Raw genomic sequence first — 27,458 nt, 5'->3', positions numbered from 1 at the left:
GCTGAAAATATGACGCACAGAGGCCAAAAATGTGACATGTGGAGATGGCGATTGGCTGCAATGTGCTATAGCGATCCCTGCAGCTTGGAATGGGTCTAAAACAGGGCATGCAGAGGCCGAAAATGCAATGCATGGAGGTGGCAATTGGCAGCAATGTGTTGTGGCGATCCCAGTAGCCTGGAATGGGTCTAAAATGGAGAGTGCAGAGGCTGAAAACGTGACACGCAGACACTGAAAACGGCTGAAGGGTGGGGGATAGGGCTTTGGCAACATTCGCTGTATAAGACGCATAGACATTTCCACCCACTTTTTTGGGGGGGGAGTGCATCTTATACTCCGAAAAATACAGTAGTTTCAATGCATCGCTTCTTGTCCTGCCTTCAGGTGCTTTGGAGAATAGCTTGACTCTCTCTTCCTTGTGGCAACCCCTGAGATATTGGAACAATGCTATCATGTCATCCCTAGTCCTTCTTTTCATTAAACTAGACATACCCAATCCCTACAATCATTCTTTATTGCTGAATGAAAGTTGTGTTTTATTATTTTTCTTTTGTTCACAAAGTGTTTGTTTTGACCTTGCACTTCCCCTCCCCTGTGGTTGTAAGCCGCCCTGAGTCCCCTCAGGGAAAAGGGCGGCATATAAATCCCAATAAACCTAAACCTAAACCTAAACCTTTATGTTTTAGCCTCCATTTCCCTAATCAGCTTTGTTGCGTGACCCGACAAAAGCGTGCTAGACAAAATAGCGGCGACAAATAAGCGCCGACAAGAAAGCGACCTCATTAGCACGCGCACATTAGCGCATCGATATATGCGCGGCGAGGAAAGCGCAAAGGAAGAAACATATCTGGCTTCAGCTCGTTGAAAAACATGCGGATCCGGTACTTGAACATCATTTACCTTTTTTCTTTCCAGCAGCGGCAGCAGCGTGTATCTTTCGGGAGGGGGAGAGGGAGGGGGAGAGCCACGGAGAGGTGGGGTGCGGAACGCCGCCGTCTAGCTGTGCCCCTCCTGCCTAGCATCGAGGGACGGAGAAAGACCGTTGGCTTACCTGAACGATCGTTCTCGGGGCACTGCAAGGAGAGTCCAAACCAAGGGCAGATAGGCTGTGTTAACCCAGCATTAGACTCTCCGAGCAGTGCACTGGAGAAGATCGGGGAAGTTCCCGGCGGGTGGAAGACTGGGGGACAGAAGGAGCGAGACTCGCAGCCCACATCTCGTCGCGAAGGAGGAAGGCAAGCTGCGCATTTACAGGTGTAGGGGAGGGAGTGGGCAGGGATGGATGAAGGGCAGGAGGAAATGGGGAGGGAGAGGTTGCAGCCGCTATGACGGAGAGAAAGGGCTTTGGACGCGGGCGGAGAAGGGTTAATCGAGAGGTCGGGATTCTACAACTCCGGTCGAGGAAGGGAAGGAGAAGAGGGAAGAGGAGGATTCAGCAGACGCGCTGCAACGGCGGGCTGCGCCTCTTCTTCGCGAGCTTCCTTTTACTGCCGACTGCCAGAAATATCCATGCAGTTTATTATACAGGTTTTTTATACACTTGACAGTTGAATTGTGCGCAATTGCGTCAGCGCACAGATGTCGGTGTGCTAGTGTCGCATTTTGCTTAGCGCTTCAGACGGCGCGGATTAGACGTCCACAGTTTTGCCACCGCGGAAAAGGGTTTCACGCTTTTGTCGGTGAACCATCTTTGTTGCTCTTCTCTGCACTCTTTCTAGAGTCTCAACATCTTTTTTTACATTGTAGCAACTAAAACTGGATGCAATATTCCAAGTGTGGCTTTACCAAGGCATTATAAAGTGGTATTAACACTTCAAGTGATATTGATTCTATCCCTCTGTTAATGCAGCCTAGGACTTCATTGGCTTTTTTGGCAGCTGCAACACACTGCTGGCTCATATTTAAGTGATTGTCCACTAGGACTCCAAGATTCGGGTCAGCGGCCCCCGGAGGCCTCCTTGGTTTACTGAGGAGCTCCGGGAGGTAAAGCGCCGGAGGAGACGCCTAGAGCACTCGTGGAGGTCCGATAGGTCCGAGTCGAAACGGGCACTTTTGACAGCATGCACCAAGGAGTATATTCGGACCTTAAGAACAACAAAAAGAACATACATTGCCTCCTTGGTAGCGTCCGCCGAGTCCCGCCCAGCCGCCCTGTTTAGGATAACCCGCTCCCTCCTAAATAGGAGGGAGACGGGGGACTCCTTACAGGGTAAGGCTGAGGAGTATGTCCAGTTCTTGGCGGACAAAGTTGCCCGGTTTCGAGCGGACCTGGACTCCACCCCAGTAGATCCAGCCGAGACACAAGGAGAAAACTTGGCAAACCATCTCTGGGTTGAGTTTCAGGAAGTTGCCTCTGGGGATGTGGACAAGGCTATGCGAGCTGTGAGTACCTCCACCTGCATACTGGACCCGTGTCCCTCCTGGCTGGTTGCCAACAGCAGTGAGGTGACACGAGGCTGGATCCAGGCGGTTGTTACCGCTTCTCTTCGGGAGGGGTACTTTCCCACCGCGCTTAAGACAGCGGTGGTAAGACCCCTCCTGAAGAAGCCGTCTCTGGATCCAGCTGTTCTTAATAACTATCGTCCAGTCTCCAACCTCCCCTTTGTAGGGAAGGTTGTTGAGAAGGTGGTGGCTCTCCAGCTTCAGCGTACCTTGGAGGAAGCTAACTATCTTGACCCCTTCCAGTCTGGCTTCAGACCCGGTTACAGCACAGAAACCGCTTTGGTCGCATTGATTGATGATCTCTGGAGAGCTAGGGATGGAGGCCATGCTTCCATCCTAGTTCTCCTGGACCTCTCAGCGGCTTTCGATACCATCGACCATGGTATCCTTCTGCGACGACTGCGGGAGATAGGGGTGGGCGGCACTGTCTTGCAGTGGTTCTCCTCCTATCTCTCGGACAGGTCGCAGTCGGTGTTAGTGGGGGGGCAGAGATCGTCCCTGAGGCCCCTAACTTATGGGGTGCCGCAGGGGTCGGTCCTATCCCCCCTACTATTTAACATTTACATGAAACCGCTGGGCGAGATCATCCGAAGGCACGGGATAAAATATCACCAATATGCGGACGATACACAGTTGTATCTGTCCGCCCCGTGCCAACTCAATGAAGCGGTGGACGTGATGAACCGGGGACTGGAAGCCGTTAAAGACTGGATGAGAGCAAACAAGCTGATACTCAACCCAGACAAGACCGAGTGGCTGTTGTGTTTCCCTCCCAAAAATTTGACCACCATACCATCACTCAGGCTGGGGGGACAAAATTTAAACCCCTCAGAAAGGGCCCGCAACTTGGGAGTCCTCCTGGATTCACAGCTAACTTTTGACCACCATCTCTCAGCTGTGACCAGGGGGGCATTTGCCCAGGTTCGCCTGGTGCGCCAGTTGCGGCCCTACCTGAATCGGGAGGCCCTCACAACAGTCACTCGAGCCCTTGTGATCTCTAGGCTGGAATACTGTAATGTGCTCTACATGGGGCTGCCCTTGAAGAGCATCCGAAGACTACAGCTAGTCCAGAATGCGGCCGCGCGAGTGATCGTGGGCGCACCACGGTTCGCCCACATAACACCGATCCTCCGTGAGCTGCACTGGCTACCTGTTGGTCTCCGGGTGCACTTCAAGGTCCTACTCACCACCTATAAAGCGCTCCATGGTAGTGGATCTGGCTATTTGAGAGACCGCCTTCTGCCAATTACCTCCCTGCGTCCCATCAGATCGCATAGAGTTGGCCTCCTCCGTATTCCATCCGCCAGTCAGTGCCGACTGGCGACTACTCGGAGGAGAGCCTTCTCTGTTGCGGCTCCGACACTATGGAACAATCTCCCCGTGGAGATTCGTACCCTCACCACCGTCCAGGCCTTCCGCACAGCCCTCAAGAACTGGCTAACCCGTCAGGCCTGGGGATAATCTTATTTCGCCCCTCCCGAATGCTGAGTGAATGTTGAGTTTTATTGTCTAATTTACTTTGTGCACATTTCTTTTTTCGTATTGTCCTACACTCCCCTTCCTTTTTGATTGTAAGCCGCCCTGAGTCCCCTCAGGGAAAAGGGCGGCCTATAAATAAATAAAACAACAAACATAAAACAACAACAAACATTCCTCTCACATTTGCTATTATTGAGGCAGGTATCACCTATCCTATACCTGCATTTGATTTTTCTTGGTTAAATACAGAAGCTTACTTTTTTCACCATTAAATTTCATTTTGTTAGATAACACCTATACCATTTGAGACAAGTAGCTGTCAAGTCTCTTCTTAAAAACCTATATATATTTATATATTTGTTCACTTTTTTCAGGCTGTATGCATTGCTATTCAACTTCTATTCTGATTATTATGATATGGTTAAAAGCAAAGCAAGCACAAATAAATGTTCTATTGCTATCACTGGCATCCTTCAGTCTCAAAAGACTATGATATCGTGCTCTGGAAAGCATATAGCTCTATTGCTATATGCTTTGACTAATAAATGAGAAAATGTTTTTTTTCCTTACCATGCATCAACAAATGATCCTCCTTCACCATTCAGTGGAGACTCCAATAACAATTCAAACAACCAGTGCAATTTCCTGGGATCTCTGCTCTCCTATATTTATATTTTTTTTAAAGAAAAAGGGGCAAAATCATTTCCTGAAAACATAAATCTTAATGTAACTTGCTGAGAGACAATTCAGCATCAAACATTGATAATGTATTTCATGGTGCACTCTATAACATAACTATGCTTTTTTCAATAAATTCCACAAAACATTCTTCAAGATTGTATAAAAAATTATAAAACCTCTACAGTATTAGAATTCCGAACATACATTTATATATAATCAATGTAACAAGTCATCATAAAAGAATTTCCATTCCTCTTTCTAGATAAAAACTAAAATTAGAATAGTCAAAAGTATAGGATATTTTCCCCGTATTCACGGATGAAACCAACAGTAGAAGACTAGAGAATGCTTTCATAACCTGGCAGAGTGAAAAATAATGTACAAGACTTACACATGATGTTGCTATACATGTCCCCCAGTCATTGTAAGTTTCTACTGTAATATTGGATAAAGCTGTCCTAAGAAGTGGACAGAGAACTTTCCAGAGATTCTCCACCTATACATAATAAGAAAAACAATGTATTAATACATGGCACCTGTAATTCCAAACAATTTTGTTTTTATTAGAATGGAACACATATAGGCAAAGTCTATTTCTGTCAGAATTCATACAGCTTAGTTTTAGAGGAACCAAAAAACACCACATACTGAAAGCATAGGCTGTGTTAATACTGTAGTTTGGAAAGCAAGACAGAAATATCTGTTCCATGTTTAAACATCCCTAATTTCAAACATATGTGTGTGTGTGCCTTCAAATCAATCTTTACTCCTAGAGAAGTCCTACAGTTTTCTTAGAAGTGCCATTGCCATTGCCTGCTTCCTGGGACTGAGAGAGAGAGTGCCTTTGGATTGGTTTGTTTGTTTAATTCCTATAGCCGCCCATTTGAATCAATGACTCTGGGTAGCTTACAATTTAAAAAAAAATTACAATTAAAATACCAAAAATATTTTAAACAATAAAAACAATATAAACATCCAAATTAAAAATGTTGTTTAATGACTGTTCAAAGTTACAACAGATTAACAAAAAAGTTACTCATGACCCAACTTTGAAATTAAAGTGTGTGAGAAGTGGGGGGAAGGGATCATATGATTCTGGTTTGATGCAGCAGTCTTAACTTCAAGGATGGGTCATAAATAACCTTTTTTTAAAAATCTATCAAGGACCACACACACAGATATATAAAATATTCAAGTATTTATGAAATAAATCCCTCAGACCAATCTATATACATGAAAACCACCTATATGAGCCTTGGTGGCACAGAGGTTAGAGTGCAGTACTGCAGGCCACTTCTGCTGACTACCGGCTGCTAGCAGTTCGGCAGTTCAAATCTCACCAGGCTCAAGGTTTACTCAGCCTTCCATCCTTCCTAGGTGGTAAAATGAGCACCCAGACTGTTGGGGTCAATATGCTGTCTCTGCAAAACCGCTTAGAGAGGGCTGTAAAGCACTATAAAGTGGTATATAAGTCTAAGTGCTAAGTGCAAAGGAAAACATTATACTTTTTCTCTTCAGTAATTCAGCATAATTCTGTTGTATATAAGATCTGAATCAAATATATTTGCAAAATTCACAGAAATGTGCTCTACCTTTTCAAAAGTCCAATGTTTAGATCCTCTTATCAAACCAGCTATAATTTCAGCCACACAGCGTTGAGGACTTTCATGGGAATCTTCAGCAAGACGTTCTAAGTGTGGTTTCAATACAGGTAAGAAGGTATCATCAAAATTTCTAAACAGACCCTAGGGAAATAACACACAAATTTGACTTTAAGCCTTAATGCTTCTTATTACATTTACACAAAGGAATAAACCTAATTTAACTGTTCTAAAATGATAAATATGTTTTAAAATGTTGAATATCAACAATATCTAGAGAGGAAGGAATTTTTTCAAGTCACAAGTGTTCTGCATATATTTGATGCCTTTTTAATACAATTTATCATAATTGGGCTACCATTTTCAAAATTAAATGATATACAAGCTATTATTAAGCAAAAGCACTAAAGAGCTTTAGAAAAAAAGGGAGCACATTTTGCTATTGTCCCTAAATTATAATCTGTAAACCACATTTCTACAATTCCACATAAGTCTGAAAATTTGATTATTAAGCTGTGAGGAAAATTATAAAGCAATGAAACACTATCAGAAAACCTTTCTGCCTTAACACAAGCTAAACAAAGTGTAATGTAAATGAACAAATGAGTGCTTGCATGTTATATGTAAGAAGGTAGTTTTTATGTTAGTTTTACAACACCATTCTAAATGGCTCTCTTGTTATGAAAGTCTTACAGAAGGTTGAATCCATCACTGAATATGATGGATTGGTTTCAATAACATGGCAGTTCATCACACTTTCTTATTATCTTCTCTTATCTGCCTTTAAACTATAATTCTCCAATCCTGACAGAATGGAAAACTCTGCCTGTATACAAGCCGGAAAGAACAGTGTGTAAAGAAGGGCACTTGAGGCAGAACTTTTTCATAAATTATGATAGATAAAATTTTGATAAACTCCAGAATCAGAACAATATTTGTGAAAGAACAATCACAAAGGCTTTTAACCGCATGGATTTTTTGTTAAACAGCTTTACACATGGCTCAACATATTTCCTAAAAAAGAAGCAAAATATTAGACAATCATTTACCTTAAAGAGACAAAACCTTCGTGGATTAAATTTATCTTTTCCTTTTCTGTCTTCTAAAGAAAGAAACTTGATTAACTGCTCAACAAAATTAGGATCAGAAAAGTGATCATAAATGACTTGCTCTGCCTGCAAAATAAAATGAACAATAATATAAACAGAATTAGAAATTGCTTACCATATCTATGTTGGAAATATATATATGGACCCCATAATTAGATACATTAATCTTTTTCAGAAAACCTGAAAAAAATGTATAACTGATACATTCTTGCAAGAACAAACTGTTCTTTGTCAACCCTAGAACTCCTCATGCTATCGTTTTCTATGGTGGTGATGATGATGATATCATCCACTCAGATTCCTAGGAGATTTTATTGACCAGGTCTCTCCACATCTTCTTGGACTACTTGAGGTTTTTTTATGCTATGGCTGGTGTCAGCTTTGATGATGTCCAGTCACTGTGTTCTTTGGAGGGCTGGTTTCTTTTTATCACTAACTCTTCCAAATATAATTGCTTTCTCCAGTGACTTCCTCCACAAGACATGGCCAAAATAACTGGCCATAACATACAGATTTGCAATTGTGAATATGATCTCATTTTCTATAGAAAACTAAAATTGAATATTTTTATACTTCATCTTCCTACTCCCAATTTAAAGAATTTTTGACCTGAGAAGGGACTTATTAATGTGCTACAGAAATCAGTGTGACACTATGATAAATTGAAACACTGCCTGCCCGTCTCCCCCAAAAAATCTTCTGGAAAGAATCCAATCAAAAACTTCCATATATAAATGGTAACAAGAACAATATCCAGGTTAGGAATTCAGGTAATTGGAAATCATATTTAAAAGAAATCACTGCTATGGTAAATGGTTTAGTATCATACCAGTGCTTAATATATTTAACTCTCATTTTTAAAAAATCAAAAATAATTTCATTTTTCCTAATGTAGATACCTGACACATGTATACAAAACCACATGATTTCTCCAAACACTGTTACTTTTTAACTGCCTGTTCATTGTGTGAACAGATTTCAGGCAAACAGAAAATATCCAATTTCCAATTTATTGGCATTTGTAAGCCGCCCACTCCCAGTATCACTATATATGAGGCACAAAGGTGTAAAGAGTCAGAAGATACATCTATGACGACTCACATAAGAATATCTTCATACTGCATTTTGATATAAGCACTACAATCCAAACACATAATTGATTCTATTAATGTATTATTATGTGCATTTGAATTTCAGTACTCTGCAGTTCAGATAACTTTGATTAATTTAAGTCATTCTAAGGTAAATCATTGTTATAAAACGAAGAGGGGGGGAAGTATATGCTGAAAATGAAATATCAGACCAAGAGAAATTGTGAGCACATTTTAAAAATATAACGTCACCTCTGAAAGTTCCTTTCTACTCCTCCCAAGTTTTGGTTGCTCTTCTGCAGAAGCATAGATTTCCATATTTCTAGAAATCGTAAGGGAAAAAATGAGACAATTTAAAACAAGATTGAAAGGCAAAATAAAAAAATACAACTTCCTGGTTCACTGTTTCCAAGTCACAATTTAGCAAGCACAAATTCAGAGTCACATCTTTCTAACCTTTATATTATCAAATGTAGAAAGTGTAAAGGATTTAATATGTGGAAGAAATAAATGACTGCTCTAGCAAATCAAGCATAAGCAGGACAAGGTTTGCATCAGTAAGGCAACTTGAGTGAAAGCTGTGAAGTGACTCTACTGACTTTCACACTATAGTAGAGGGCAAGAGGACAGAAGCCAATACTTACTGAGGCCAAGTGTAGTATCCCCAATGTGTTTTTTCCACAAAATGGCAGGCCTCCCAACTTTGTTTAGTCTTTGGTAAACTAGCACTCTCATAATGCAGCCATTGGTTATCGGATCTGTCACCTGCCTGGATATTAGAAGGCTGTGGGGATCCACCTATTTGTGAAAGACAAAAATGCATTTTTTCTTAAATTTATCAGTAAGTACTTGATATTCCTATTTTCATTCAGGACATATTGCTGTCCACAATTACTACCAGCTGTCACTAATTCACACAATTCTGAACAATTTATATTTTTAAACAATCAAAATCATGAAGCATCTGTTTCAAATAGCAACATAACTAGTATAATCTCACTAGGAACCAAAATATGTTAACTAATACTCTTAAAACTAAAACAAGTACCACAATAAAACACCCATTAAAATGGTCATTTTTCTACAAATTAGTTGCTATAAGATAGATTGTTCATTCCTCCTTGGTATAAGATAAACGCTTAGAAAGCTGGGGAAGCTGATATTTGGCAGGTAATTGATAGGAAAAATTGTAACAGCCATTTCTGTACTCAAGGATAACAATCAAGAATGATTTCAATCATAAAAAGTTCTTAATTCTTATTTACATCATTTTTCTAGAACTAAAATTATGAAAATATGTTATCAGTTTAGAAAACAGACTGCAGGATCCTGAAAGTCAGTTAGCTGACAAGTAGTGGATTAACCCTTTAACAACTTTTTACAAACATCTGAATTGAAGATTCACACATAAAGGCTAAGGACTTTAATAAGACTTTGAGGAACAGGAGACTACAATAAACAACTTACAAACAAACTCACAGCCTGCAAATTTAAGTAAATCAAATCATAGGACTGACTATTTAATATCTCCAATAGAAGAGATATCTGTAACTGTGGATAGAATTGTGGAGTCCTTGGTGCTCTCAGAGCTTGGCTTCTTGCTTGTAGATGTTTCATTGGCCAAGTAAGTAACATCATCCGTGCAAGTAAGTGTGGGGTTTGTTTTTAGGTTTTTTTTAGGGTTTTATTAACACTTATAGGCCGCCCTTTTCCCTGGGGGGACTCAGGGCGGCTTACATAAAATCAAGGGAAGGGATATACAAACAATAACACATACAAAACATAGAGTAAAATAATAAGCAACATTCATTCATCATTCGGGTGGGGGCAATTATCTTTGTCCCCAGGCCTGACGGGCTAGCCAGGTCTTAAGGGCTGTGCGGAAGGTCTGGACGGTGGTGAGGGTACGAATCTCCATGGGGAGATCGTTCCAAAGGGTCGGAGCTACTACTGAGAAGGCTCTCCTCCTTGTAGTTGCCAGTCGGCACTGACTGGCAGATGGAACTCGGAGGAGGCCTAGTCTATGAGATCTAATTGGTCGCAGGGAGGTTTCCTGTTTATGTAGAGTGCCCTGCAATGTTAGTGGGGATGTGGTTTTCTCTTTGGTAGTTCTTTGATTAGTCTTTTGTTTTCTCCTTATTTGTCTGATGCTAACCCTATTTATCTGGGTGTTGGCTGCTGGAGACGATGTAATCTGGTCTTTTTGTTTCCTTTTTAGCTTTTTTATTGTCTCTTTTGAATTGTATGTAGATGTAGTTTATCTCTATTATAGCAGAGCTGTTTGAATGTCAGGTATCCAGGAATTCTATAGTTTTTGGATTCGGCTTAATCTAAGATGCTCAGTTATCCAGTTGAAATTGTGGTTAAGTCTGTCTGTGTGTTGTAAGCAAGTAGTTCTCATCACGTCTTCTAACTGCTAGCTGGGTTCATGGACATCTTGCTAATTTTCTGCCTATCTGTCCTACATAGTGGCTGTTATACTCCTTACATTATAGCTGCAGATTATATCTGTTTTTTTCTTCTTGAAAGAGGAGTTGATTGATTTGTGTACTATGATGGTACAATGTGGATGTAAATCTGTTGGCTGTTTCTGATTTGGAACTGGATACACTGAAAACATCTTAGAAATAACCAACATATTATATTACAGCCATACGGCATCACAGTGGCAGATGAATACCAATTCCAAAATACTATGGAACTCCTGAAACTTGGCATTCAGACAAATCAGCTATCAACAGGCACATAGAGATAAACCATAAAATGTCTGAAAGCAAACAAACTCAGACAGTACCAACAATTCCACTATTTATCTCTCCAATCAATAGAATACTTCCAAGATGCAGCACTTCAATATTTTAACGCCAATGGAAAAAATAATGTTATTAACTATGAAAATCAACTAAATTTGAAGTAGATATGGTGGTCAGTTAAAAAAGAAATAACATAGTTGAAACATTTAGCAGAAGAAATTGATGGCAGATACCAAGACTGCAAGTTAACAGATGTTTAGCTCATATTTCCCTTAACATTAACTAACTTAAATTATTATTATTGAAAGATAGTTGTTTTTCTTTAGTGCACTTACTGATTTGGAAAGGACAGATGAGCATCTTTTTGTGGGGCCTTTTCAGCTGCTTAAGGATACCAGCCACAGCAGAGATTGCCATCTACATGGAAAAATGAGTTAGTTCATTTAAATTTAAAACAAATGAAAGGAGATCCTGTTAAGATGGCACAATCTTATCACAACTTTCCTCCTACATATAAAAACATTATATGTAAGGTTCAACTATGTATTGAAATAGTCAGCATATAAATGTTTTAATATATTTTTTAAAGTTAGAACAACATAAAGATTCGGGTTTTCTAATATCTACAGTGTTTATGTATAAGCATTTAGATCTTTACAGTCCTAAAAGTATTCCTAAATATGTGGAATTCAATATGTTAAAAGTTTTTTAAAAGTTGTCTAAAGGTCTTTTAAGGAAGGGTGTTTAACTTGGTGGTAAAGCCATTGCTCATATAGAAAGCTTCAGAATTAAGTAGGTGATAAGAAACAAATCCCTTACCTAAGACTGGATAACTAATGTCTATCAAAGATTGCAAGCTATGTAGACAAATAATATGATTTGTGCTTGCAAAATGGATGGTATTTCATTGAAGAATTTCCCTGTGAGAATTGGCAACCCTGCCAGCCTACACATTTCTGGAAAAGTCTACACATCTCAAGCAAACTCTATTTAAAAAGAAAACGGTACTCTGGAAGCACTGAAACTTATTCATAAGATCAAAAACAAATATTTTGTTATGTGAAGAAAGCACATTTGAATCCACTCTAAGAAATGAATAATGGAGTCAATATCCGCAAACAACTTTTACTATAATTAAACCAGTTAACCTTTTACCTTGCGAACCACCAAGACATCATGATTGAGACATTCCACAAAAAAATGTATGGCTCTTACAGGTAGCACTCTGTCATCCCTTAAAAGTAGGGAGAGGAAACCAATGCCAATGTGCTCAAACTTCCAAGGGCTGGAAGAAAGAAAAAGGGTCCCCAATTATACAAAATAAAATCTGGAAGGCATAACTCTTAAATCTAGTACTGAATTTTCACTGAACTGGGTGGGGAATGGGATATGGTATGATCCTGGGATGGGCAACTCACTGCCTGGGAAGTCCCATAGACACTCAACATTCAGCAACAAAATGACACCATATTTGCAGCACTATGTTTTTTGTTTTATTTTTGTTCTCAGAAGTGGTCATAAGAAACAGAGGGGTTTCTGAGTCAAATCACTTTCTTCTTCATCTTTAATACTGCTCCATCTCCTCCATCACCAAACCATACTGCAAAAATTCAACCATTTTGCAACAGAATATACGCAGTATAATACTACTTATTTTTCAGGGCATGGCTGGGGTTTTAAAGATAAACATGGTTTGTTTCCAAAGTGCTTTTTATTCTTGTTATAGATAAATTATTTCTCCACAAAGCCTTTCAAAGTTGGTCCTGTCCTTTCCAATGATGTCATCTCAACTCCCTGGAAAGCTTCTTGCAGTCAAAGCTGAATGGTGACTACCAATTTCTTAATGGTTGCTAACTCACAGCCCAGAAAAATAAACACATGAATCACATTTTGAGAAAGATATTCTCATACTTACAGATTTCTTTGATTCAAACAATCTAGAAGCTTATTTATCAAATTTTCATAATTTCTAAAAAAGAAAAAGAACATTTATGTATTAACATATCTCAGCAAAAGACAATATATCATCTATGGGCCAGTGCACATAGAATGAAAGTCTTTATAGCAATCAGCAGACAGGAGAAACTTGTGTGAAAATGCTATATATGGAGCATTTCAAATGAACATCATTTGTTTGAAGAGGTTTATCATCATGTTGCATTTTAACATTCATATTAGACAAAAAAGCAATAGCCAGATATTATCTCTGAATCAAAATTTAAAAAGCCTTATTGTTACAAATGACAGGCTTTGGTTTCCGTATAAAAAATGAAATTGTTAAAGAGTCTGCACTTACTGAGAGGACTCGGCATTCCTTTCTTTCTGTCGCTGAATTCCCAGCTCAATTTCTTCTGAACTAAGGCTGGTACATTCACCGTTTTGACCCACTGACTTCTGCATGAGGACTGCAACTTCAATACATGTCTCTGGGACCTGGAAAAATAAGGAGACATAAGAAAGATTCTGATACAATAAGTGATTATTCCCAGGGAACGATGCAACATTTACAAAATGTACACTGTCACAAAAATTCAAAAGCATCACAAAACAGTATGCAGAATGGTATATCTATTCACTGTTTTTACTTTTAATATTCTACAACACAGATGCAGTTAAAAGTATCAGTACTCTTCCATTTTCCTTCCCCATCCCTATTTGCTGAGTGATTGTTTATGGGGGTGAAGGCACCCATGATAGAATTGAAGCAAAATGTCTTTTTGAGAGAACATCAAAATCCAATAATGTATTTTAACTGTTAAGGGTTACCTATAATTATGCCTATGCCATTTTCATTTGTTCTATTATTTACAAAAAGAAAAACAAATATAAATAAGCAAAGCACTATGAACTATAGAATACAAAATGGTGGGTGCTATTTACTTGTGTTGGTTTCAACTTACTTCCCAGCAAATTGGAATTCTTTGGAAACTAGTATAGGCAATCCATGACCTATGACCACAATGGAGCCTGTCAATTATATTTGTAAGTTGTGATGGTCATAAAGCAGGTCACTTATGCAACTAGCCTGATTTTATTACCTTTTTTGGAGTGGTTGTTAAGCAACCCCATTGTTTGCTCTGAGGTGGCTTTGCCGAAAACTAGAAGAAAATGCTGGAAGAAACATTGTAAATTGTGGTCATATGATAAATGAGATGCTGCAAATGGCCAGTTGCAAAATGTCCCAAATTTAATTACTAATTGTGGGGGGTGGCTGTCGGAACTTTGAAACCAAGTTGTAAGTACCTTTGGGGGGGGTCCATTGCAACTTCCAACAGTCGCTAAGGGAATGGTCATAAGTTAAGAACTTAGGAGGGGTATCAACACTTTTTGTCATATCTGTATCTGGCTGTGAAAAAGTAATTCAGAAAGAGTACAAGATGGATTGAGGCCAGAGCAAATAATTTATGAAAGCTAACTGCTATTTGTTTTCTTTTAACAATTCTGTAATCCCTTTTATCAGGGTGGAGTCAGTGTGACTGAATGGAGCTGAACATTTACTGGCCAGATGCCCTTCTTGATGCCTACATGGAGCTCACAGCAGATATTTACCATATTTTTCGGCATATAAGACACCTTTTTCCCTCACAAAAGAGGCTGAAAATTTCGGTGCGTCTTATACACTGAATACAGCATTTTTTGCCTCCTGAAACCCCATCCCTTCACCAAAATGGCCATGCATAGCTTGTAGGAGCTTTCAGAGAGCTCCTGGGGGCTGGGGAGGGCAGAAATGAGCAAAAATGGGCCGTTTTTTGCTCGTTTTTGCCTCCCCCACATACATCACTCTACAAGCCTCCTAAGGGCTATTCATGCCCTTTAAAAAAAACAGGGCCGTTTTTCGTGAAAAACGGGCCGTTTTGGGGAGGTTTACAGAGTGCAAAAACTTTTTTTTTTATTTGCCTCTTCAAAACTTTGGTGTGTCTTATACTCGGAAAAATGCGGTACTCTTTGCTCCCAGACAGACAAAAATCTGCCACTACCTAGGATTGAACTCACAGCCTACTGACTGTGAGGCAAGTGCTCCCCCTCTAGGCCACCACGAAGCTCGATCAAAGATAACTATTATTATCTTTAATAACAGATAGTATGGATAGTAGTATGGAAATACTACCAAATGTATTATTTCCAAGTATGTGGAAATTATAGTATCCTAGTTCTTTATTATACTGAAATGTTTACATTCCAGTTTATAATCAGATTGCCAAGTATAGCAACCCTGCCATTAATCCAAACTCACTGGCATCTACTTCCCCACTTTCCTGTACAAGGCATATAGATTTAAGTCTAGATCCCCAAGTATCATCAAATTTTAGGCAATATATTTATATCTATCTATGCCAGAGCACACCAAACCCACCAAATGAAACTGGCTGGACAGATACTAATAGGAGACACATGGACCCTAAGTAACCAGGCCCCATTCCTAAACAATTGTAAGTAATGTAAATATTTAACGCTTACAGTAAAATCCAGTCCTATTGTTTCATACTGCCGATGGATTTTCTCTGCAAGGTCATCAAAGAGTCTAACTATGGATGGCTTCTCCAGAGACATTGCTTTGCTAAGTCCAGAAGACACAATTGCAGGCCAAGTTTGGACAATGCAGTCCCAATCATGAAGATTTGCCAGACATACTCCACTATGATTTCCAAGAAGGCAATACAAGGCACCCTATGGAAAAGAAATTTTAGACAGAATTATTGACATATAGTTGGAATTCTTCTCCAATTACAGTAGTCTATTATCTCTTTGTTTATAATAAAAATCTGTGAAACATGAAATCAAGTGATTTCTACAGTGGTTCTACAGTAGAACCACTGATAGAGTCTACTCAGGATTGGCTACTGATGCCCACAACCTAAAGGTTTCACATACTATATCTTAAAAATCAACCCATCAGAAAACCATTTACCATAATACTATAAACAGAGATTGAAAAATGCTATTGAACATTATTTTAAGCTTTATTGCTTTTTAATAGGACTATATCTTATTCCTAAATAAAAGGATGAAAAGATGGGAAATACTTCTACTTTCACATTTCTCAAACTTAAAGCCTCTAACTAATACAAAAAGTCAGAACACACTATGAAGTAAAAAATAAACATATAAAATCTAAATTTTTCAGTTACTACATTGTTTAGTAATCAAGCATATAATACTATTGACTTAATACCTAACAACAAAAACAGATCTATTTTATGGTATTTTAGAACAGGAATTTCCAATATTTGTATGTGCCAGAATTTTCATTAGCTCCAGCAACAGTGTCTGCTGCTTCTCTCTCCCAAACAGTATGTTTCTTTTTAACTGCTAAAATCTCACATATTGCCAGTTTTTAAAAGATCACAATAATTTTGTAAGATCTCACAGAATATTATGAAGATAATCATGTGTTTCCAGACATGAAGATCAGATTGTTGATCTGCAGCAGATTGAAGTTTTTCATTTGGTTGTCATTTTATGTATTCTGGTTTATGTATTAGTATTATGATTTAAAATGTTGTTAGTCTGCCAGACTCCATGAATTAAGTTGAATGCCATATCAATCATATTAACAAATAACATGATGATAACAGAAAGCAAAAAGCTTATTTTGCTTCATAAAGCTGTCCAGAGTCAAGGTTTCAATGCAAATATGTCAATAAAAACAAATCACCCAATCATCCATTGTACTAAAAGTGTTATTAAAATTTACACTTTTAAAATCTTTAAAAAACTCATCAGAAGAATTGAGTAGGAAGCAAGTCTTAGATATACTAATCTTAATATTTGTTTTTCATATAATCATCATCATCCTGCTATTCACATAATAATACAACATTCAAAATAATATTTTATCAGCTTATTTAAGTTGTGTCCTGAATCAGCAGTGGTAACATGCTTCCTGACCAAATAGACAATTGTAGATTTCATTGGAAGGGGAGGACTTTCATTTTTGAAAACTCTTTTGCTCTTGTAAGGCTACTTACTATGAGGTAAGGGTGCTATGGAGCCTGTAGGAAAAAAAGCTCACCCAAAGTCTGAAAAGCAATCTGAAATCAGCCCACCAAAATCATGATCGCAAAATTGCTAGATCCCAGCAACATTCTTTCACACGAAGGGGGGGGGGGGATGATCATCCACAATCCTCCCGATTCCATTTCCATTCTTATTTTGAGAGGCATAAATATTACAAAACCAAAAATAAGTCATTTTGGCAATAAATTTTGCCAATTTATTCTGGAATTCTAAGATGGCTAAAATAGTCACTATGGCTGGAGATTACCTCTCCCCCTTCAATGGCACTGACAGAACCTTCTGTAAAGAAAATTAATTAATTCCTTACTTTAAATTGTTGCTGGGTGACACTGTACCCATCTGGCCTCAAAAATTCCAAAACCAAAGGAATGATGTCTCTGCAACAGAAGTTGTAAGTCCCCAAGGCTGTGAAGAAGGCTTGTTGAGCTTTGTTCCTGACCTAGGGCAAAAGAACCATAGAAATATGTACAAAAGCTAAACAAATAAGCTTTACTTTATATTGTGATTGGTTCTGAACAATCTTATAATCTAAAAAAGGATTTATGCACTATATATAATTTTTTATGGCACTGAACAACTTTTATGAAATATGTTAAAAAATTAAGAATCTTATTCTGCATCTGATTTTTAGTATTAGAAGGAATACATTCTGCATGGAATTCTATTTTGAGGCAACTCTAAATTGCAAATCATCTGAACAGACCTTAAGAATGTTATTGGCAGGCTTCTATGAGTAAAAACCCACTACTGATGAGTAAAAAATAAATTTTAAAAAATGTGTGTTGCTGCTACAGCTGGTCCACAATCCGCTTCTCTACCCACATAGTTTTCCTGAACTATTCATTTCAATATAGTCTTATATCCACAGAGATAACTGGTGCAGTGGTTAGAATGCAGTATTGCAGGCTAACTCTACTCTGCCCACAGCTTAGAGTTCAATCCTGTCAGGGCTCAAGGATGACTTAGTCTTCAATTCTTTGGAGGTCAGTAAAATGAGGACCCAGTTTGTTGGGGTCAATGTTCTGACATTGTAAACAGCTCAGAGAGCACTGTAAAGCACTATGGGGCAGTATATAAGTCTAAGTGCGGTTGCTATTGCCATTAACCCCTCTAGGCACCCACCGAGTGGCAGTTAGAAGTAACTGCTATATAGGCTCAAAGTAATTACGTGGGCAGGATATCATGAGGCACTATGGCATAACCAAATGCTATTCCGGAAATGTTAACAAGCTCTCAAAATAAAGATATACAAGTAGTAGTCAACGTAAGACCACAATTTGTCCAAAATTTCTGTTGTTGAATGAAACATTTGTTAAATGATTTTTTTCTCATTTTACAACCTATCTTGCTACAAAAGTGAATCTGTTAAGAGAACAACTGCAGTTGTTAAGTTATTAACACGGTTAAGAGTATATGGTTTTCCCATTGCCTTCGCTTGTAAGAAAATCGCAAAAGGTGTGACACTTTCACCCTGGGACACTGTAACCATCAAAAATATGAACCAGTTGCCAAGCATCCAAATTTTGATCACGTGACCATGGGGATGCTGCAATGATCGTAAGTGTGAGAAACAGTCTTAAATCACTTTTTTCAGTGCCACTATAACTTTGAACTGTCACTAAATGAACTGTTGTAAGTCGAGGATTAGCTGTACAAGATTAAAGCTGACACAGAAAGAGTTCTCAGAAATTTCAAATTGCTGTGGAATAGCACTCCATTTCTTGCAAATACCTATTTCAAAACTTCTGCCATTAATATTCAGCTTGTATAAAATGAGAGGAGCATATGGCTTACCTGGCCATATGAACTTGTAGATAAACGAAGAAGGTCCCTGATCAAGTTCTGATGTACTTTTTTGTATTCACAGCCTTCAACAGTGAGTGTTCTTAGCTGAAGAAAAAGGAACATTTTTTAAAATTTTATAGATGAAAGTTATAGATACTACAGATTTCAGAGGCAGCCCACATTCAGTAGTAAAAAAAAACCATATATTTACCTCATGCTGTAACATGACTCTGTCAATGAGCAGTGCTCTAATATGCTGTTTCTTGCCTTGAAGCTGCAAATAGATAAATCAATTATTTATAATGAAAAACTTTATTCAGTCCTGTGATTCTTTTTTTTAAATTTCATTAATTATGAACATTAACTCCCTCTAGATTCCTTAAAGTCTTAATTATGTAAATAAATTACTTATAGTAAATACTAACCCTATTCTCCATTGATTTCTTCACCAAGTTAAAACTTTTCCACCGTGAATCAAACTCATGCTTATGTGAACCTTGGAAATGTAAGAGGTCCCCAATGATCTGTAGAACAAGAATTTGAGTTATACATAAAAAGCCTTCCATCCAACAATGTTTTAGAAATCACACTAGAAATATCAACTATACCTTAATGACTAGGAACAAAGACTTAGTATCATCCTCCGAGTTGTCAAGTACAAAGTCTATTACAATAAAGAAAAAAATAATTAAACAAATCGATATAAACTAATTGTTCACAGTTACAGCACTCTTGTCATATTGATGGCAAGCTAACAACAATACAATTTCTTTCTGTTTTTAGTAGGAAAAAAAAGGATAGTCCTCAGTTTCCGCCCACCACATAAAAAGTGTAGTCCCCCAATCCAAAAAATTAAAGAAAGCTCCATCCATTGTCCCACATTCCACCCTGATCCATTAAAAAAAACCTAATTAATCTCAAGATATCACAACCAAACACCTTCATTCACTTAAACTGAAGAAGAAAGTACTTTGCTTCATATCTGATTTATCATCTGGATTTCTATGTCTATTGTACTAATTCAATAAAGAAAATAAGAACAAATGGAATAATTAAAAGCACACTTACGTAGGAGTTTTCTTGTCACTTTGCAGATTCTTTCCCTGTAATTCTCTTTCGACAAATCTAAACAAGTAAGACCATTCATTATCTATAAAGTTTATAAATTACAATGTGTCGCAAGGACATGTCAAAGGGGGCATAGGTTTGAGGATTACGCACAACATCTTAGTCGTTCTTATCCCTGCATTCCTCTGGACTAAGAGCTCTGCTGTTATTCCTAGGTTCTGTTGCAGTCACTCTCTCATTTTAGGAGTCAAAACCCTAAGTGCTCCTTACCACCACTGGGAATACTTTGGCCTTTATTTTACATACACCCTCTAATTCCTCCTTCAAGTCCTAGTACTTCTCCAGCTTTTCATTATTGTTCATCCTGATGTTGCAATCACTGAGCACTGCTAGAGCTATCTCTATTGCTGTCCTTGCCTATGACCATGAAGTCTGATTGATTGGCTAATATCTGCCTGTCTGTCTGGATCAGGAAATCCCACAGGATTTTAATCTTCTTATTCTCCACAACCTTCTGTGGAATCTTCCATTATGGTCTAGCCCATATATTTTACATAAGTTGCATACACCATGCCAATTACTTGGTTGTACTGTTCAGTGTTCCTACCTGCCTCTTACATCTTGGGACTACATGTTGTACTTTCTTTGAGGCCTCTCTGCATAGTCTGCACTTTGGGTTCTGCTTAATATGATACACTCCTGCTTCTATGAACCTAGTGCTTAGTGCTTATTTTCATGCAGCCACAATCATTGCCACAGTGTTGTCTTTTAGATTAGCCCTTTTCAGTCACTGGTAGTATTTCCCAATGCATGTCATCTCAATTATCTGTCAGTGCTACATCCCGTGCACAGTACTATCTTGCCATGGCACTTCCTCTGCTTGATCTTTCTCTCATGTTTGCTGCTGCTTCAGGCATTCTCTCAACAGCTCATCTTTGGTTGCCATTTTACTGATGTACCCCTAGATGTGGTGTGTTTTGTCCAGGGCAGGGGCTTTGACACTCACAGGACCCTGTCCAACCTCTCCATATTGTAAGGAGCTTCTTCACATTGACAGCTTTCATGCTTTGGCCAGCTCATACAGTATATATTTTCCATATTTTATCTTTAGCCTTTATTGATGTTATTGTAATGAATGTGATTGTTGATTGTTATTAGCCGCCCACAGTTGTTGAGTCTGGTAGCATGCAATATTAAACTCAACAAAATTATTAAGTTATTATTATCATTTTTTCTTTAAGATTCACAGAAAAAAACATAAATAAGAAAGAAGATAGCTATTTTCTTTCAATAAGAGATCAGTGATGCCATGAATTAAGTAACAGCAAATTTTCTCCACCATTTATGCAATGACATTAACTTACCATATTCAACACCGGTATAAAGTTTGATCTCTTCCAATGACACTAGACTTGGAACCCTGCATGATATACAATACATACATATTCTTTAAACAGAATTCTTGATGCAGTGAATTTAATTTCATAAAACAGCAATTACTGTCACAATTCCTAAAGATTAAGAGTTATAATTTTATATATTTTAATTTCTATTTTTTTCTACATTTTGAAGGAAAAAGAATTTCAATAACAGTGAAGCTGTATAACTTCTTGATTACCGTTGTACTTAGGATTGCATCTGTATAAGTGCTAACAAGTAACGTTGTGTGGGTTTTAAACCTATAAGCAGGACTGAACTTGATTAGTACTTGGATGGGAGACCATCAGGGAATTGAAAGGTCATTGTAAAGGATTGGAAAGTTAAAAAAATCATCTAATTTATGGTATGTTTTTTATGTACAATATCAGATGAATAATTCTCAACTCATATTCTAAGAATCCTTTCTAAGTGAGGCACAAAACAATCTCTGATTTTTTTATCTAAATGATTCCGTTTATCATCTACATAAAAAGCAAATTTTACTTACATGTGAGCCACTTTTTCTCCTTTCAGAGGTGGCAGCATGTTTCCTGATCCAATAAGGCAATTATGTACTATAGTAAGACACTGCTGAACATCATCTCTGAAAGTAAATGTTAAATAGGTGAAATATTTTTCACTTTACTAAAAAGAACTCAAAAGAACTTTTGAGACCTGACCTCCACAACAACATTAGAAAATCCTATTAAACAGACATGCTGAATTATTTTATCTGAAGGCTCAAATAAGACACTATTTCAAGGGCCAAATCATTAAATAGCCACATAATGCATTTGTCAGCAATTAAGCAATTTATTATTCAACAATCAAATCTATTTGATGGATTGATTCAACAGTCTATATTATATGCTATCATCCCTGGAAATTCTGAGCATTGTATATTTTTTTTTCCTGCTTGAGCAGGGAGTTGGTCCCTTCCAACTTTGTTATTCTGATAAAACTGACATCTATAAATAAGATTAAAAATAATAAAAATTACAATACAAAATTTAAAGTACACCTACATAAACAGTGGGAACATTAGAGAAATACTCCAAAGCAATTGGGGGGGGGGGTTGTCTGTGACGACAATAATAAATTGTCAACCCCTGGAATAACAAGTTTTAATGGCTTTCCTAAAAAGCAACAGAGTGAGAATAACATAGATTTCCAGGCAAATGCTCTTTAGCCAAAGGGTAGCAATTTAGAGTGTTTATTTCCATGATCCCTGCTGATGACATTAGCTGAGAAAAAGGATATGGAGAGACTATATCTAACTGGAAAGGCAAAAAACAATTGGGAATAGGCACTCCCATATATACTCAGGTTCTGACCTTATGTTCATTTCTGACCTCATCCAATGGCTTCAGTAAATGTCAAATTCAAGTGGAGAAAAGACTGAGTTTTGTGGTGCCATAAAATGGAGGAACATAAGACACAATAGTACCCCTAAAGCACTACGGTTGTTAAGTAAATCTAGCTTCCTCATTGACTTTGCTTGTCAGAAAGTTGCAAAAGGTGATCACGTTGCTCCTGATACTATTATTGTCATAAATGAGTCAGTTGCCAAGTGTCTGGATTTTGATCATGTGACCATAGAGATGTTGCAAGAGTCATGTGAAAAATAAATCACTTTTTTCAATGCCGTTGTAACTTCAAATGGTCACTAAATGAATTGTTGGTAATGTGAGGATTACCTGTAATGTATTTTTTCAGTGTCTATGTTCCATCACATTTCCCTCAAAACTTCCCTCAAAATGGAAGAAGGTTGAAGAGTGTTCAGTAATTATCTACAATTTCTGGGTCAAGTAGTAGTTTTCTGAAAAGAGGCTATAGCACTATGTACTTCATGTCAGTAGGGATCAACCTGTGTGTCAAGAATATATCTAATAGGACCCTGACTCAAATCCTAGCACCTTTCTGGAAGTTTTCATCAACCAGGAATGGCATGGATCCACAGCATAACTTCAAAAGAATCCTGTCCACTTCTTCAGAACTTTTGAAGACCATTTGAATGATTTAGCTGATTCAACATGTAGCAACATGGATAGAGTATTCTGAGATATGCCTACAGCATATGGGAGCTGCAGTGGTTTCCAGTTATGCTTCAGATGTAGCTTCACATTGGTTGTCACTTTTAAATCCTGCATGGTTTAAAGCCTTTCCTGGTTAAAGTCCCAGATAACTCTGTTACTGCCTGTTCTGGGTTGTCTCTACGTATATAATGAAACAAGTCTTTCTGAAGGTCATGCTACTGAGGAAATGTCATTTGCAAGGACCTTACTGTTGAACCTTCTCAGTGAAGCCCTTCTCCCACTTCCTGTGGAACAGTCTAAATACTGGGACCATACATCTTTACTATCTTTTTGAAAGGCTGTAAAATGTAGCTCTTCAAAATAACTTTTGAAGAGTACAGGTAGTCCTTAGTTAACAATAGTAACTGGGACCAGGAACTCTGTTGCTAAACAATATGATCATTAACTGCAACATCAAATTATTGAGCTGACTAACTATGTCAGTTTTGGCAGTTGTAGTTGTGGTTGCTAGGCAAATTCTGTGAAGTCATTAGGTGCAATGTGATCACCATTTGCACTTTCCTGATGGTTTCACCATTTATTTTACTTGTGGAAAGTCAGCAATGAAGGTCGCAAATGCCAGTCGCATGATTGTGGGATGCTGCAATGTTTGCAAGTGCAAGCCAGTTACTAAGTGCCTAAATTACAATCTTGTGACCGTGGGATGCTGCAATTGCCACAACTTCCAAGAACTAGAGGTAAGTTTCCACTGTAACTTTTGAACAGTCACTGAACAAATAAACTTAATCAAGGAAAAATACACCATCTTATAACATTAACTATTATTTATATTATTAAACATATTCCTATACAACCACAATTAAACTGAGTCTTAGCAGCTCACACCAAATATATGTGTTTTAACTTTTTCTGTTTACGTTGTTGTGGATTTATTGTTAGCTACCTATTATTGAGTAGCATCTACAGTTTATCAGAAAATAAACATAAAACCATGAAATAAAGCAAATTTTTCTGACGAAGTGTTATTTATATACAAATATTCTAAATAAATAAACAGATATGTAATGTATCCCTGATTCCTCTACTTGAGCAAATCTTCATCAGTTTATTCAGGAATTTAGTTTATATTCATTTACTTAAACTTGAAAAAACAACTTAGTCAGTAATGAATCTGTCTAACCTGGACATTTCAAGATTTCGATCTGAATACTGGTCCAGTTTCTCAAGCTCTGGCTGGAGAAACGTATCCAACAATTCAAAAGCAAAAGCAACTTCTTCAGCTGAAGGAACATGCCATTGAATATCAAGTGTCTGTAGATTACCAGGTTTACCCCAGTCCTGTAAAAACAACACAAGGTGTGCATTTTGCCTTTAGCAAAATTAGAAAATAATTATGCCACCAGATTTAACAATGGATAATTTTCTTATTTCAGACAAAAGGATCTTAAACACTTGACTTGGTAAGAGATGAATTAAAAGAATATTAACATTAAATTAATACTAACCATTTAAGGTCACCAGTTAGACTAATTTTTTAAAAAGAGTTAAATTTAAGGGGGGGGGGGAACAAATTACATTCTTTTTTTCCAATTTAACTTATGTTGCAAATATTATAGTACAAAAAGCAAAACATGATTTCATAAAATCAAACCATTTTTAAGTAAAGCTAGAGAAGGTCCAATGGTATAATTATACAAAGAACAGAAAGTGTTTCGTGACAGAGAGACCCCCTTCGAAAACCCTCGTCAAATTCATTAAGCAAAAGAAGGCACATGGACTCAGATGGAATTGGGTGGAGAATCATGTGTTAATCACACTGGCTGCATTCCACTCATTGCTTTTGAGGTCAGGTCCAGCACTTTCAGGTGTGCTTGGAACCATAAACAGAGTAACATACTTCTTAAGAATGCCACACAAAAGGTAGCTTATAAATAGCAACCATATCCATTTCCTCAGTAGTCAGTTTTCTGAGGATTTCTTTACTTTACGTTCTGTAAAATTTAGCATATTAATTCTTGCATAACAGTAACATTTGGCAAAATCCATTTTTATGATGTATGAATCATTTTGATTTTTAAATTGTATTTTCTGATGGTATCTACTAAATTCTTCCCATTGAAAAGAGTTTCCTACAGTGTATGTTCATCCCTGCCATGCCTATGATCAGATTACAACTTGATTATTTGCTACTTTAAGATAGAAATAAATATAAACAAGGAGATATGGAAAATACAGTTTATGTTGCTTGTTTTCAAGACATAAAGTAAAACTCAGTTTTCAAGTTCCTTTCTAAGCAGTTTGAAATATCACTATAATTATTCAGTTATGTCTCGCTGCTTAGCATTATCATTATCTGCACACATGGAAAATATGGACTTAGTTCATGTGTGGCTATGTTGAGATTCTAGGCTGATCCTTCCCCTACAATTACTTTTTATTACATACTTAATATCATCTTCCTTTTTAGTATTTTATATTTTATATTTTAAAAATATAACATGTATTGCACATATCTTTAGTATCGTATTCTTTAATTGTATTTGTGTACCTGACTAAGGCTATTCGACATGTTACAGAATTAACAGGTTTACTGTACAGACTACTTTATTCTGTAAAGTTAAAATACCTTTTAAAAATAAAATGGAAAAATACTACCTAGTTTATGAAATAAGAAATACCTCAATTTTATTATTTAGTAGAATAGGGAATGTTACATAGATCTAATGATTTCCTGTCATTTAAAGCTAATCTGCAGTTGTTTATCTCCTAACTACAAAGTATTTAACTTTGGTTTTCATGACCCATCCCTTCAAGATGGTATGTGCTAGCATCCAATTTAGAAAAATACACTGATGATAAAATTGACATTACACATTTTAGTCTTATAGCATCTTTGACTTATACTTTCCATGCTATTGAACTGAAATAGCCTTTGAGGAAATGCAACAGAGTAATTGTTCATTACTTTTATTTGTTTAAATGCAGTCAAATTCTCTAGTCCTAAGTAAGTTAAAATCCTTGCCTTGATAGGAAAGTATTCAGAAACAGGCTTGTCAAAACCACCTGGCACACTGCAGTATTCTGTGGGGTAGATAAGTGTAGTAGAACGAAGAAGATGGTGCAGTAGGTTACAAGACAGAATGTAACCCTGCTTACAGGTTAAATGGAGGGTTCGTTGCAGAATCTTCAAAAGCTGCTCCCTGTATGGCAGCAACTTCTTCCCATCCACACGAGTGATCTAGCAAAAGTCAAAATATCAGAAATAAACATAAACAGAATTTTGAATGTATAGTTCAGAAGAGAGATTTGATCTATTTTTTGAAATTAGGATAGCTCTGAAAAAGTAACCTTATGACTGCTCCTCACATTTACGACTGTTGCAGTCTCCCTGCATTCATGTAATCAGGATTTGGGCAGCAGCATTTATGACCATTGCAACAACATCATTTGCCAGCTTCACAACTGGCTTCTAACCACAGAGTCAATCAAGAAGCCAGTAGTAAATTCACAAGTCATGATTCCATGATGTTTAACAACGCAACACATAGTGACAAAGTTGCTAACACCATCTGTAGTTGCTAAACAAGGACTACTAGTAACTGAACAGCAAATGAGTGACATACATTTCTAAAAGAAACATGCCATTTTTGACTGAAGGAAATAAAATGGAAAATAAAAGGCTTTCTATAAAAGCCTATTTAAATAGAGGGTTATGCATTTTCTCAGTATCTTGCAATACTGAATGTTCTATGGAATATTAGGAGCTAGGAAGAGAGTGTTAGGAAATCCTAAGGCTCAAGCTCGACCTACCAAATCTCAACTACCAAAGAGAAAGAAAAAATAGAAGACACATGTGGCTAGATAAAGAGCTAATAAGCTGAGAAATATAGCTTAAGTTTAAAGAACGGAAAGGGGTGTATAACAAAAACAGAGCATCAAGGAACAGCCCATATTAATAAGAATAATGCTAGGAAGA

At 37.4% G+C, this 27,458-nt stretch overlaps 1 protein-coding gene across 2 annotated transcripts in view; it reads right to left on the bottom strand.

The window, feature by feature from the left end:
• PSME4 (proteasome activator subunit 4) overlaps positions 1–27,458 on the bottom strand; it is a 91,919-nt gene that overhangs the window by 13,729 nt on the left and 50,732 nt on the right. For both annotated transcript variants that reach the window (XM_087717528.1, XM_087717529.1), the window contains 21 exons: positions 26,505–26,720; positions 24,663–24,820; positions 21,955–22,050; positions 21,392–21,447; positions 20,028–20,084; positions 19,568–19,623; positions 19,385–19,483; positions 19,171–19,233; positions 18,969–19,064; positions 17,482–17,613; positions 15,615–15,824; positions 13,453–13,589; positions 13,072–13,125; positions 12,312–12,441; positions 11,492–11,573; positions 9,048–9,201; positions 8,656–8,725; positions 7,253–7,378; positions 6,195–6,347; positions 4,994–5,098; positions 4,492–4,583 (listed from right to left, as the gene is read on the bottom strand). In XM_087717528.1, the coding sequence (XP_087573654.1) occupies positions 4,492–4,583; positions 4,994–5,098; positions 6,195–6,347; positions 7,253–7,378; positions 8,656–8,725; positions 9,048–9,201; positions 11,492–11,573; positions 12,312–12,441; positions 13,072–13,125; positions 13,453–13,589; positions 15,615–15,824; positions 17,482–17,613; positions 18,969–19,064; positions 19,171–19,233; positions 19,385–19,483; positions 19,568–19,623; positions 20,028–20,084; positions 21,392–21,447; positions 21,955–22,050; positions 24,663–24,820; positions 26,505–26,720 (2,342 nt within the window). The remainder of the gene's footprint in view (positions 1–4,491; positions 4,584–4,993; positions 5,099–6,194; positions 6,348–7,252; positions 7,379–8,655; positions 8,726–9,047; positions 9,202–11,491; positions 11,574–12,311; positions 12,442–13,071; positions 13,126–13,452; positions 13,590–15,614; positions 15,825–17,481; positions 17,614–18,968; positions 19,065–19,170; positions 19,234–19,384; positions 19,484–19,567; positions 19,624–20,027; positions 20,085–21,391; positions 21,448–21,954; positions 22,051–24,662; positions 24,821–26,504; positions 26,721–27,458) is intronic.

This window comes from Thamnophis sirtalis, unplaced genomic scaffold (genome assembly GCF_051295495.1).
Source record: "Thamnophis sirtalis isolate CommonGarterSnake01/CBP01778 unplaced genomic scaffold, rThaSir2_p1.2 scaffold_6, whole genome shotgun sequence".
NCBI lineage: Eukaryota > Metazoa > Chordata > Lepidosauria > Squamata > Natricidae > Thamnophis > Thamnophis sirtalis.
Note: the sequence above shows the minus strand (reverse complement) of the source record. Positions and strands in the feature narration are given on the sequence as shown.